The sequence below is a fragment of the Aulonocara sp. 'chitande type north' Nkhata Bay genome, linkage group LG20, assembly GCF_057382095.1.
Source record: "Aulonocara sp. 'chitande type north' Nkhata Bay isolate Kocher_YH1m ecotype deep benthic linkage group LG20, A_spYH_male_GT1.1, whole genome shotgun sequence".
NCBI lineage: Eukaryota > Metazoa > Chordata > Actinopteri > Cichliformes > Cichlidae > Aulonocara > Aulonocara sp. 'chitande type north' Nkhata Bay.
In genome coordinates, this window is record NC_141363.1 from 24,215,625 (window position 1) to 24,230,345 (window position 14,721).

At 41.6% G+C, this 14,721-nt stretch overlaps 1 protein-coding gene across 3 annotated transcripts in view; it reads left to right on the plus strand.

Annotated features, from left to right (window-relative positions):
- The window catches only part of plxna2 (plexin A2), a 166,775-nt gene that overhangs the window by 84,128 nt on the left and 67,926 nt on the right, over nt 1–14,721 (plus strand). For all 3 annotated transcript variants that reach the window (XM_086278460.1, XM_086278458.1, XM_086278459.1), the window contains one exon: nt 13,279–13,379. In XM_086278460.1, coding sequence (XP_086134586.1) covers nt 13,279–13,379 — 101 coding nt within the window. The remainder of the gene's footprint in view (nt 1–13,278; nt 13,380–14,721) is intronic.

Sequence of the window (14,721 nt, forward strand, 5' to 3'; positions counted from 1 at the left end):
ACTTTAATGCACATAAAAAACAGCTGCTTGTTTAAGTGAAAATACATTGATGGTTTTTGGGGGTTTTTTTTGCACTAATAAAGTTGTGGAGTTGTAAAGTATTTTGTCTAGTGTCAGTTATATAGTCAGTTATGTCGTTATCGCAAATTTTCTAATGTATATCGTGATAAATATTTTTGATCATATCACCCTGCTCTAGAGACACCGTTACATAAGTCAGCTATTTCTTTCTCATTATGACTTTTTATGTTTGTCACCCTTTTTACTATGATCTAGAGATGTTTTACACGTCTGAATGTCAAGCCATGTTTTCTCCGTTTGCACTAGCTCACCTAACAAAGGCCCCTCATTTGCATTAGTCCCTGAGCAGGCATTGTTAATTGACTTAAGCTAGGATTAGTGTTAATCAGGTTTTGTGCCCTGGAACCATTGGCCAATCCTAACCTCATTATTTGATAGCAGCACACGTCCTGTCAGCCCCCATCAAGCTGTTAATTAATAGAAGCACACCAGTGCACCCCAGCCTGCACTCCCTCTCATTTTCCACTCTCCCACCCTCACATCTTAGCTCCTGCTGTGTCAGTGGAGGTCAGTATAAAGAAATATACAGTACCGTGTAGCTTGATCTCTGTTTAAGGTGAAATAGGCGAAATGCTCTGCAAATGAGTACATTTCTAGACACATGTGCATACCTATGTCAGGGCTGTGTATTGCTTTGTGATCATGCATGTCTGCACATCTCTCAGTGCCAGTTTAAACCTCGTGGCTGTCTCCCACCCCAACTCCTCTGCTGGCGACATTCACTGGCCCTGTAACATAATATGAGGTAATAAGGGTACCTCATCCTTAGAGACTCTGACATCTCTGCTTCTGCTTCTCTGCAGTCAACTGCTGCTTCCATAATAGCCCAGACCAAAACGTTTTTTAAAAAATCAGTTGAACCTGTTCTCTATGTGTAGAATCTGTACTTACACTTTGGTGCTGATTGTGAGGAAATCTTGCAAAATTTTTCAAACAGACAAACACATATTTGAGGAGGAGAGTAAATTAGTGTTTTACAAAGGAAGCTAATTACAAATATTTAGAAATAAACATTCAAAAGATGAGGCCAGTCGAAGGCAGAAAGTCCTCACTAAAGGTAACCTTGAGTAGCACACTTATTCTTGAGCTTGTTGAAAGCCCCTTATCATTTATAAAAATACTGTTTATCTCTGATTAACCTCCTATTTCAGTCCTAAGTTGCTTCTGTTTCTTTGTTGTTTCTGTTTATTTTTGTCTCACTGTGCTTCCATTTCAGAGGATCCACCTTTTTGAATTTGTGTCTGGGGATTTTTGTTTTTTAACTCATGAGTGCATATGTGCCTGCACACTTTGTCACTTTGGAGAATGTGAGCTAAAGTAACAGTCCAGCACCAATCCTGCCAGAATAATCAGCTCTGTAATTAAGAGCTGTGAGTATGTCAACTGTCTTCATACAACCCCCCCCCCACCCTTTCTGTCTCTTTCACTCTCACTGTCTGACTGCCTCTATAATGGCACAGCATTTGTCTGTTTCCTCCCTGCGCCTATGCAGAATGCTCATGACATTTATTGTGAAACTAATGGCAGTGCTTCAGTCCTCCTAATTGTAGGCTTTAATTGCAATAATTATTTACAAGCCTAATTAGAGCCTAGAGAGTGTCAGGGAGAAACAGGAGTGCCAGTTGAAGGAATCACAACAGGGTTTGTCAGGAACCAGGCAAAGAGTAAAGTGAATGTGGTTGCATTGTTTGGTCTATAATTGGGGAAGGCAATGTCTGGAAGTCTTGCGTACTCCCGCTTTTTCGCATTTTTTGTTTGGTTTTTTTTAACATCTCTTGGTTGCCTTTTTTCTTAGTATTCTCAAAGTGTAGTGTATTGTACATGATTTTTGAAAGTGAGCCCACACATGACTGGATAACAGCAGGCTGTCCCCTGCACTGTTTTAAAGGTGCTTATATAGAGGTCTCCGGCTGACTCTGTAGACTGAGCTTTATTACTTGAGGAAGGGAGATACTCTTTTTTTTTTTTCCCTTTTTTTTTTTTTCAACACTGCCAGCTGCTTTGTAAGGGGTGAAGAAGTGTGTATGTGCACACATGTGAATGCATTTACATTCATTTGTCAATGAGTACATGTGTTGCTGTTTGGGTTAAGTTAATTTACCACAGTTTGGCGTAGTAGCTCAGGAGGTCCTTTGTGTGTGTGTCTTTTACTGAGTGATGTGGCCATGCTGCCAGGCCTGCAATATGCTCTTTGTCTGTCCTTCACAAGGCCAGTCTTAGTAAACAGGCTACAGCAGGAGAGTGTCTTTTTTTTTGATGGGTTAGCCATGGCAGCTCAACCCTTTCTTCTCTTTCTTTCCTTCTGTTTGCTAAGGTTGTGTAACACATTCTCAAATTTTTCCTCCTTCATTCATCCTTTTCTCTTCTCCTTTTTCCCCCTCTCCTGTCAGAACAGCGTCCGATGGGAGAACTCAATCCCACACTGCCATTCTCCTAACCCCTGCGGCTCACTTTGACAAAACTGTCAGCCTGAGCACCAGTGATGGATGTAGTATTGTACAGTGTGGGTTTACGTTGGGATATGTGTATTTATGTGTGACAGTTAGGGTGTTTTGTGATGTTAAAAGAAGACTGGTACCCTATTTCAGACTATTATTGGACAGAAGAACAGCATTATATGCATGAAAATCAGTAAATATAACATAAAACTTACAAATGTGTACTATTTTTATTTACTCGTATTCATCTTTAAATCCACCTTGAAGAACTTTAGATGGGTGGGCCTGGAAATGGGAATTGTAAATTATACCCCTCACAGAAGAACTTATGTAGCAAATATTAAAGAAATAACTTTCTGTAACACGCACATCTTAATATACACAAAAACAGATGACTATTTCTCTGACTGCTCAGACATGTGCAGACATACATTTTGTTAAAGAAAGTAGATGAATGTGCAGGGAAGGGTTCCCTATCTGTAAGGCAATATTTGAGGAGAAATATTAGAAAGAGAACAGGCAAGATAAGACTAGTGATTTAAACAGTATGCCTGCTGACAGCCTGTTGAAATATTACTCTTTTTGGTGACTTGTAAATCGGATATTTGTAGCCACAAAGATCACATATTGGTAAAAGATAAGATCATATAGTGGCAGTCGTAGGGGATTTTGAGTAGGGGGGAAAAAAAGTACTACAACTAAAATTGGTAACTAAATTGAATCGCAAATTTTGTTACTTACACACTGAATTTAGGCGGCACCCTGAGCTGTTTAAACTTTATATGTGTAACCAAAAACACTATACCTCGGAGGCAAAACGTTTATTTATTTCACACTTTCCAAAAGCAGCTGGGGAGCAGTTAATTTTGGTTGCACAGAAGCAGCTGTCTAAGAATCGAGGGATGGGAGGGAGAAGGAGACAGAGGGTAGAGAGAGAAGAAAGACGAAGAGAGTGAGACACAAAAGCAGTTTGGTCTCATTATGTTGATTTTTTTTTCTTTCTTTCCTCTTCTGCCAAACAAAAACACCCAGGCACTTTCAGACGCACCAACGAAGATCACTCACTGCTTTCTTTCTCCTTCGCACCACAGAGTTTCTTTATAAGCAAAGCTGATGATTTTCACTCAACTGCAGACGCGTCTTTCGCCCGAAACCTTTGTGTCTGTATTTTCCTTATAGACTCAAATTGAATTCAGTCACAAGCACTATTACAGGTCCTAAGAAAGTCTTCCAGCCTCAATAATACTTCAACATATGAACTCCAGCTGAGGAGTGTTTTAGCGTGCGTTTTACAAATGCAAATAAATACACAATCCATATGTGCATGCATGCATCTAGATAAAGATACCTATACGACAAAGCTATACACACACACGCATACACAAACATTGGCTGGGGTTGCTATTCTTTACCACCTGAGCCTAGTTATCAATGCCTCCCACCCTAATTTGGGTACAAACGCACACAGACCCACATGCACAGAAGCTTACCCTTGTGCACAAGCAACAGCCCAGAGAGCAGTGGGGTGTAACCAAACCCTTCATTTGTATGTACATCATGTACACTGGGAGAAATGCTGAGACAAAGAGAACAAACATGCTCACATGCATGCACGCATAGACACACACACACTCTTGCACACAGAGGCACACACGCACACAAAATCTAACACACTCAGACATGCACTGTGGAGTACCTCTGTGGATCAGAATTCATTTCTGTCTGCTTTTTCCCCTCCAAATCAATACCCCCGTCGGTCGACAGACAGCCGTAAGTGTGCCAAGGAGGCTCTGTTGCCTTCACACCCTCCCCATATGCGCACACATGCACACACACACATACACAGACACACTCATGGTTGTTGATGTGTGATGGCCTCTGCTGCTTCCTTATTAACTCCTCACATGCTGACTGAAGCATACACCTCATTACTGGCTGCATTGACAATCTGGCACCCTACTGAGAGGCACTCACACAAGTTGGACTTGGACAGACAGGCCAGAGATGGATCGAAAGACAAAGAGGTACAGTGAAGCGACCAATATAAAATAAATGTGACATAGATGAGCAGTCCAGACAGGTGGGTAAAAATAACGCAAAGCAGGTAGAGTGAAAGGCAAGAAATTGCATTAATAATGGCTGAAGCTTTGCAAAAAGACATTGTGACTTTTAATCATTAAGGCTGACCTGGAAAGATGCAAGTGTAGGATTAAATGTAGGATTCACAAAAAAACATTTGTTAATGTTGATGTAAGTATCACTCATAGAAAGACGTTTATTATATATGCATTACTTTCCTCTCAGCTGCAGGTTAAGTACACTTGATCTGAATCTTTCACATCAACCTTTTTACCTGAATTAACTAAAGTTTTTCTAATACACTGGTAATTTCATATCATATTATTATTTCACTTGACTGCTGTTCCAGATAACCTATACTGTTAGTATCAGTGAAGACTCACTGTTTCTTAGTGGTTAGTGGCTTAGTGTTGCCATTTATGAATACAGTTTGTCAAAAATGTGCTTTCTAAGTGCAAACCCTCTAATTAACAGGCTTCATTTACAATATAATGCAGAAAAACTTAATTCCTCATGTCATCACTCTCAGTGTCATATCTGTCTTTGCATGAGTACACACGCTCACACATGCACACTCAAAAATATTCTTTGGCGCTTTCACAGCTCCCTGTGCCCATTTCTTAAATGTCAGTGTGGGCCTTTAAACCAGTTGCCAGTGAGCAAGCATAGTAGAGGGGGGCTGAGAGTTCAAAGTGGTCAGGCAGCATGGATGTAATTTCCTCCTTTTAGCCTCCTGACTGAATTACTGAGCAAAGAGGCCACCTCGACTGGGAGCTGCAAAGGAGAGGGAACACTGGAGCGTGGAAGAGTGTGTTCAAGGCAGGGAAAAACATAAGGGAGGAGATGAGAAGATAAGTGAAAAAAGACAGTAAAGGGTCAGGAAAAGAGCAAGGGACTTTAACATAATATCACCAATATCAGTCCTAACATCTTTATCTTGTGTAAAAAGGTGCAAATGATACGTGGAAAGAAGTAACAGCCATGCTGGTATCATTTGCAATGCTTAAGATTCAAGTGATCAAGTGAAGTTGTTAAGTCATGCACAAGTAAATAAACATATTTTTCCCTTGCTAGTGTTTTGCTAAGATTATTAACAGGCACAAAATCAGATTTCTGTCAATGCTTTTAGTTTTTCAGTGCAAGTTAACAGTGCTGAGGGCATGAAAGCTGTTAACATTGAGAGCTTCAGTGATCTACAATATATGCAAAGCCACAGTTGAGGTACAAATAAACAGTAGAAAAATACACAGGCTTTTGGAACGAGCCAATTCCCCACCTCTTTTTACCCCAAAAGAGAATTGAAGCCATACATAATTGATACACTCCCAGCTGTATTGACTGGTTGTATTTTTCGTCCTCCTCACTGGTCGATTCCCTCACTCCATTATTTCTACACTTGCTCTCTCTCCGCTGCCTCACAGGCCCCTATGACTCCTCCCTCTAGTCCTCCAGCCTGTAATACCTAAACACACACTCACAAACACACATAAACAAAGATAAGGAGGCAGTCCCATCTCCCTCCTCCACTGTCCGATTGCCCAATGCCCCATTTTGCTTTTGAGACACACAGTTGTCGGTCAGTCCAGGGGATGCCTGCAGAAATCCAATGCAATGCGTGCACAGCTGTATTATGTATGTGGTCTGTTGAATGCTGAATTAATACTAAGTCCATGTTTTTTAGGGGGTGGATTATGTTTTTTAGAATAATTAGACCAACCTGTATATGCTTATTGTCACTAAATGGTAAATGGCCTGTATTTGTATAGCGCTTTTCCTAGTCCCTAAGGACCCCAAAGCACTTTACACAACCAGTCATCCACCCATTCACACACACATTCACACACTGGGGATGGCAAGCTACATTGTAGCCACAGCCACCCTGGGGCGCACTGACAGAGGCGAGGCTGCCGGACACTGGCGCCACCGGGCCATCTGACCACCACTAGTAGGCAACGGGTGAAGTGTCTTGCCCAAGGACACAACGACTGAGACTGTTGGAGCCGGGGCTCAAACCGGCAACCTTCCGATTACAAGGCGAACTCCCAACTCTTGAGCCACGATCGCCCCATAAGTCTCCTCCCAAAGGGATTTAATCATTTAACCCTCGGATGGTCTAAGTCAAAAAAGGGACCCAAAAGGGTCCCTTTTTTATGGCATTTAAATTGGGTAAGAGAATTATCCGGATGTATTCCTAAACAACAAACACCCAAACAGTTATTCTAAGTTAAGAGATGCTAGGTGGAAAGCATTAAACTGTATTATTACCACTTTACTTATGTACTTATTGTTCCTGGGTTAGCATTGACACATAATAGACGTTCAGCATCAGAGTTCAAACTGCGGTCAGTAGGCACACGCTTGACCTGCTCCTTCCCTTTTTTCCTGCCTGGCAGTTTGTCTCCTGCCAATCTGTTACTACTTATGAGCTGCCAAGGGCCACGCCTCCCCAGGACCGAGGGGCATGAGAGGGCTAAAGACCTAATGTGGGGTAGATATTGATGCTGTTTGATATAAAAAGGTAACAGTATTGTCTTGATATCCACCTTGGCTTAGTTTAAGTTCAGAATAAGTTAGCATGGCCATCTTTGTTGTTGTGTATGGATTCCAGTCCCTCTTTTTTTTTTATCCATCTTTTTATTATTATTAAATCCAGCTTTGTAGTGCTGCAATGTCTTGAGTTTTTAGTTCACTCAAATCTCTGAGCATGGGCAAATTCCAATAGTTAAATAAGTGCATGTGTATGTGCAAGCATTTTCTTTCTGAGTAGGTGAATACACACACATAAATAAGGAAGTGGATTCACTGAGAGCGCTGGCTGTGACAAAAAAGGTTCAAAGCTACCAATTTCACACCCAATCATTTCTGGAGTATGGAAGATGGCTGCTTGTAGATGAGGCATGCTGTATCATTTCATTTTGTTGGAGTCTTTTCTACTGTGGTTAGCTTTTTAAAATCAATGACTAATACCTACTCTGAATGTTATTGCGTTTACTTCAAAACCAGTTAGTTTGAAAGCCACCCAGTATAAAAGGGTCTGACCTTCATAAAAACACTAATACAAAATAGTACCACATCTTCCACTGAATCCTTCCTGTTTTTATGCCTGTATCCAGAACCTTCTCTGCATTAATCCTGTAGATGGCTTTTTAATAGATGTTATACAGTGGGGGAAAAAAATCAATATTCTGGATTCCTACACAAAATGTGTGTCTCTCAAATGAATTGTAACAAAGCCCTCTAGCATTTGTAACAATAAAACCAACAAACAAGCATTCTAAAAGCAGTTCCTTTCAGAACTGAACAGCACGTGTGTAGCTACAGTGTATCTTCTTAGTGGTTTTTTTTTTTGTTTCATTTGTTTTTTAATGCACAAGATGTGGAGTATTATTATGCATCGTTATTATATTCATATGTAGCTGTAGCTGTAACTAATAGCTTTAACACATCTGCTCTTGGAATGCTGGGTTTAAGCTGTCATCAAAGCTTCCAGCTGTTGTGGTATCGTTGCACAACTCAGCTCAAGGCCACCAAAGGATCAGATCTTGTCCACCCCCAGCATCCAAGAGCATGCCCTCATTTTGTCCTTAATCACGCTGGGTGTAATTGGTGAGGGTCTTGATGCCTGATTATCCTTGGAACAGCCATAATGCATAACCCCTCACCTCCATTATCAGGTCCAGCCATATATAGGATGGATGTTGATGATTAACATGAACCATTGACCGACCTCGGTGTAAGACTGCAGAAGAAGTGAATTATTCTCATATTCAGTCTTAAAAACTTCTATAAAACAAGTTGAAGTCAGAGGGGATGGGTGAACCTTTTTTTTTTTCATATGCAAACTTGAGAGAATGTGAATCCTCGTGGGTGGATGTCAGTGAGCTAGAGGAGATGGCTCTGCCTAGAGAGTACAGTGGGCAGATTTTCCTGAGTTGAGGACAAGAAGACCAGTGGGAGGAGGACAGGGTGAAACAGAAGCAAGGAGATATAGCTGCTGTCCTAAGGAAGAGTCTCGGCAGGATTACTAAAGCAGATTAAAGGGTGGCCTGTCAGGCAAAAACGGCTGAGATGTCCTTGTAGGTAGCCTGAATACAAGAAAAACTGGCTGCGGGGTCACTGTGAGAGTAAAAGACCCATAAGCCTGTATTTTTCATATGTTTTCATCTATTTCAGCTACAAGTATTTGCTCTGCTTTTGAGCTTTAGTCATTAAGCTGGCTCAAACTGTTTCTCTGTCTCACTCACACACATACAATTACACACATAAACACACACACAAGCAGACACACACTCTCAGATACACTCCTCCCATGCTTACCCTCATTCGCTCTACTGGAATGGGTATTGTGTTCATGATCGATGTGCCTCATTCCAGTGACGTGGCAGCCTGGCTAACTCTCATTAAAAATGGATAGGGTGTAGAGGAGCCGCCAGTGTGTGTGTCTACATGTTTAAAAGGAGGTGTAGGTGGCAGGAAGTCCCAGAGGTGCCAGCTGTTTACCGTGCACTGCTCAAGGTTTCGAAGGTTGGAGGGATTATTGGTGGTGGTAGATGAAGGGGGGGGTCCTGAGGTCAGAGCCAGGGCTGTTACCTTGGTAACAATTGCAAAATAGCTTCCTCTCCATTACTGGTGATGGTGGGATTTTTCTCTTTGTGTTGCTTTCTCTTTTTTGCTCAGCCTTGTGAGGCACATCTGGCAATACAGAGACTTGGTCCCATCAGAGCACAGGGCAATGGGCTGTTTCTACTTTACTTTGTCTTCGTTTATCTTAAACCCCCCCCCCCCCCCCCTCCCAAAAAACTCTTCTTTTCCATCTTCTCTTCAAACTCTGCTCCTGTACTGCCTCCCTATCCATCACGGAAGTGCAGTGCATGACTTGCTCCCAGGACAGCAGAGCAGAAATGGAGTCACCATTCATTCTTAGTCACGGATTGTTTGGAACAGATGAGACTGTTCCTGCTGCTCTCTAATCAGCAAACACTGTAAGCCCCACTTGGGTGCCACATCCAAATGTTTCTGTCCCCTGTTATACTCCAAACAGCCTGGCAAAACACATTGGTTTGGGTTTTTTTAGTAATCCTAAAAGCAATGCCTCTTTTACTGAATACCACTACTTCTGTTTCACTGCCACCAGACTATCAACTGTCTGTTTTTTAGGAGGTTTTTTGTCTTGAGTGCCACTGCAGCAAAAATAGTTGAATTTTATATTTTATAATCATACATAACAAAAGTTCACAATGTTAGTGGCCTCTAATGGCAGCAAGAGTTGCCCAGTACAGTTCACAAAAAAGATGTTCGGTGACGTTAACAAATAATGCCCTTCTCAGTCCGCTGCAGTTGTATAATTTGATGGGTTAATAAAAATTTAGTATTTATACATAAAAGGATATCCTGATGTTAAGGGTGGCCATTAATAATGCTAGCCAAATCTGTAGCTATACTTTCCTGTAAACAAAAGCGCTCTTCTATTATAATAATGAAAGCTGAAGTCTTTTTTTCAGCGTGAGGCTTTGAAAGAGAAGAAGCTGTTTTAACCTTAGACTGTGACTGTCAGTCACCCAGGTCGCTCCAGTATGCAGCCCTGCTGTAGCCGCTTTGGTTGAATAACCCCCTGCTAGGGTCATCTTAAGCTGGAATTTTATTAGCATTCATTTGAGTAGCGCACAGTGCATCTTTACTGACAATGTTCAGTTTACCTTATGGGTCAGCTGTGGCTATGAATGTGTTCTGGGAACCTAGAGGAAGAGAAAGTTTAAGGCATTATTAGATCACATGCAGGACTCTTGGTCTTCTTTGAAAACACAACAACAATCTGCACATCCGTTGCAGCGTTGTGCACGTGTGCATTCAAATACGCGCGCACACACACACACACACACACACGCACAGACTCACAGTTGGAGAAGGGGCTTCATTGTGCAGCCCTGCTGTTTTGAGTGACTGTAGCGTGTGCTGGGCAACAGCTGCTGTGATCCCCCACTACCCTCCCACACCACATTCCCCTCACCTACACTCTGTGCTACTGGCCCATGCTGGTCTAAAACATCAATACCCTCGCAGCGACATAGACGCGCAATATTTATTTACAACACACATTTACAGTGCACATGAGTAGTCTCTTATTTTGTGTGCGTTTTTTTTTTCTTCACTTCTCATCTTTTTGTTTTCTCTTTACCTCCCTCCCCTTCTTTTCTTATTATTCTCTGGCCTTTTTGTTCTTCAGTCTGTACTGTATCAGCTGACAGCCTTCTGTGTCTGTCAGTCTTTAAACACTGCTCCATAAGGGACACCCTAAGCTCCCCTCACTATTCTCTGACTTTCCCCCACTGACAGCTGTCTCTACAGTGTAACCCTTTCATGGGTCTGGGCCTCTGTGAAAGTAATAGTATAAAGTTTCAGCAGCCTCATGCATGTTTTGAGAAGGATCTGACGACTTTCTGTGGTTAAGAGAGATTCAGAGGCTTTGCGATATATACACACACAGACTGAGTTGCTGCTTCCTCAGCCAAGTCTAGTTCCTGGTGGGCTTGTTTGTCATCGGTTGCAGCTTCTGCTGCTGATGTGACCTCGTCTGCAGCTCATTACAGCATGCCACCTGTTTGTCCCGAAGCTAAGAAAGACACACACACAGACACACACAATAATAGAGTTTGTTGAATTGACAGGGGGTTAATCTAACTGGAGTGTCCATGGTGGAACTGCCACACAAACTGTCAACTTCCCACCGTGTCAGTGGCTTTCTTTGTCCTCTGGGCTTGTCTTTCTGTAGGACCAGGCAGACACTATGATGAGCTTCTGAGTAGCAAGCACTAAACAAAGAAAGAAAAATACACACTGGAACAGGTGTAGCTCACAGGTTTTACAGCATCTGACAGGTTTGCTGACTATAACTTTTCAGAATCCATGCAATAACAGATGCATGTTTCAAATTTTACTGTCAGCTCTTTGTAAATTTTCAACACTGTGTACCATAAAAGACAGGATTTTGATGAACACCCAGCTGTTATTTCTAACTGACAGTTAATTCCAGTCCATGGTTGCTAACAGCAATTATTATCACCCAGTTGTGAGTGATATGCACAGGGTCAAAAAACACTTAAAAGGTGCTATTTGCACCCTTAATTCGATCCATCACATTTTACAGAGGAGTCACTTATTAGGCATTGGTGTGATCCTGAGGTTTGCATCTGAACAGGGCAAACACTGTCAGAGCTAGCACTTATCATCCAACACGCCACTTGCCAAGAGACTGAAAGACATACAAAACTGGAAATGAATCTGTGTCAGACTCTAAAATGAACTGATTCAGCCCCCGCTTTTCTTATGCCATTTTCATCTGCTGAGCAGTATTGAGGTTTTCTGGCTTCATGTTACAGTAGATGTACATTTACAGGCGGACACACACACACACACACACACACACACACACACACACACACACACACACACACACACAAGCGCACAAAAACCTTTCACTCTGAAACCCTCCAAGCTAGACAGAAAGAAGGAAGGTCATTCGAGACGGCAGCACCACATCAGACAGACAACTAGATTCAGATGCATAAACACTCATGCTCTTGTGTATATAAAACCTACCTGGAGATAAGTGTGTGTTACGTAGGCCCAGATTGTGGTGCACACTTTGGCAAACAAGCTGTGAAGTTTGTTCTTCTCTAGTGTGTTGTGTTTACATAGGTTATGGAACATCTCAACCCTGAATAAAACAATATCAGTCAAATCAAGTTCGTACAGTGAGCACTAGGATATTTTTTTATTTATTTTTTTATGCGACTCTACTCAAATAGCACTGTGTGGGTTAGTGTGTGTGGGTTAGTGTGGTATGGGGGTGTGTTTGGTTTCCACTGGAAGCGCTTAATCATATCTATTGTTGCTGACACTTTCAACATGTAATACTGAAATACCAATTTTATTCCCTTGTCATATTTTTAAAAAAAACATTTACAGTACAGCTTTAATTGTTACTTTCCAGTTTTAACAGTCATGCCGCAGGCCTCTACTTTTTTTTTAATAACATTGATAATTTCAAAAGTTTATCTTTTCTTTGTTTATTTTAGATATAGTTATAGTTATACTCTTCAATACACTTGACTCTAACTCTCTTCCTAACACATTTTACACTTGTGTCATCAAGTTGTACTTTGAACGCTCTCTTGAGAAAAACGTCTGTCACTCGTCCATGTGTTGGTGTGTTTGCACAGGCCATACCTAGGTGGACAGATGCCCTGGTGCAGACAAAAACCCATTGATGGCAGAAAAACAGATTTGTCTTGCCAACTGATCCCAGCTGTTCAGTAGTTTTTATGGCTTTAAGATAAAGGCAACAGTTGCTTGGGCAGTTGGCATCTCACACATCAGTATACAGAGGCGTAGTGTAGCCAAACATTTTGAGGCACATCATTCTCTGCAACAGGTCCACAACAAACAATAACACTGTTTAATAGGGATGGAGGGGTAATGGTGCGTGTCACATTATTACATTTCATAACATAGATTAACTGTGTCAAAACATTGCACATTAATTAATAGTTTCACTGGCGTCTGTCTGTGTGGGACTGAGCATGCTCACACACAAACACATGCATACTCAGAGATCTTTGTTGTACATTTTGTAACGCTTTTCTGGCTGCACTGAGACAATGATGTTTTAATGTGTTTGCAGGTTACCCAAGTTCCCATCGAGTCATGTGAGCAGTACGGGACATGTGGAGAGTGCCTGAGCTCTGGGGATCCACACTGTGGTTGGTGTGTTCTTCATAATATGTGAGTATCCCTGATTAGCTGTCATGTCTATTTGCATCCATATGCCCATTTTCTACCAGTTATATGTATCCAGAACATGAGGGCAGTTGTCTGCTGTTTACCATGCACCGCTCCATATTTAGTGGTTTGTTGTGTTTGTTCATTTTTTTTTCAGTTCAGACAGATTTTGTTAGATGTCTCTCAAAATGGCCCTCACTTTGCCCACGCAAAGGCAGACAGGTTATTTTCCTAATGTTTGTCTCTGATGAGATACAGTTTAAGGAAAGGAGACAGCATCTGACTGAAAATGGATAATTGTGCCTCAGAGATGGTTCAGAACTTCTTGTTGCTGCCATTGTCATTGCAGCTTTATTCTGACATGACTTGATATTTACAGGAAATGATGCCATTCATGTTATATATGTTTGAATGGAATTTAAAAAGACAGGCAACAACAGACCAAAGAGATCAATCAGAAAGTTTAAAGATCAGAGAATACGCATAGAAAGCATGAGTGACACCTGCTGGAGCTCAATAATTACTGCAACAAAATTAACCTTCAAAATGACAGGAAGAAGGGAGAAACGGATGCGGGAAAAATATGCGTGTGCATGTATTCATCTGAAAAAGCAACTGATATGTGAATATTTAGATGAAACAATGTAAAAGAGTGGAATACAGACAATACTGAACAGTAAAAAAAAGCTGAAAGATGTTCAGCTCTGACTCCCTCTCCTGCTTTGTTTCTTAAGTACACAGATTTTATTGGAGTTTTTTCTTAGTTACTGTGTCCCCATTTGAAGCCCCCCTAAATACAGACCCACTCTGTAAAGGTATAGCTGAATATTTGTGTGTGTGTCAAAGCACTGCTGCAATCATCATTATCATGATGGCAGCCCCTGCAAAGTGCACTTAAAGTAATTTACATCACTCCAAAGCTGGGACAGGACAAATAATTGCCTAGCGACAAGGTAATTCAGCATGTGCTTGCAAAGAGCAGGAGGGGCTGACGAAAGCTCTGTATTCTGTGCAGTCTGCGTGCCTTCACACAGGGATCATTTAACACAACATAAGCCTCCATGCTAGACTGCTAATCATATGCTTTTGTGTAGGTGTGGTAGGGGATAGAATAATTCACGTTGATAGGAATCTGAGTCCACTGCATGTAAAAGGTGTTGGTCCTTAAAGGTGAATGGCTTTTGGAAGCCAGCTGTGATGAGGGAACAGCTGTTTGGTGTTTAAATTGCTTCTCGAGAAAATATGTGAGGGCTTACGTTTGAGTGGGTTCATGCATGTGTCAGTGCACATGGGGTCGATTTTTATGTACATGCACAAACACTCATGTGGATCACTGTACTGTACT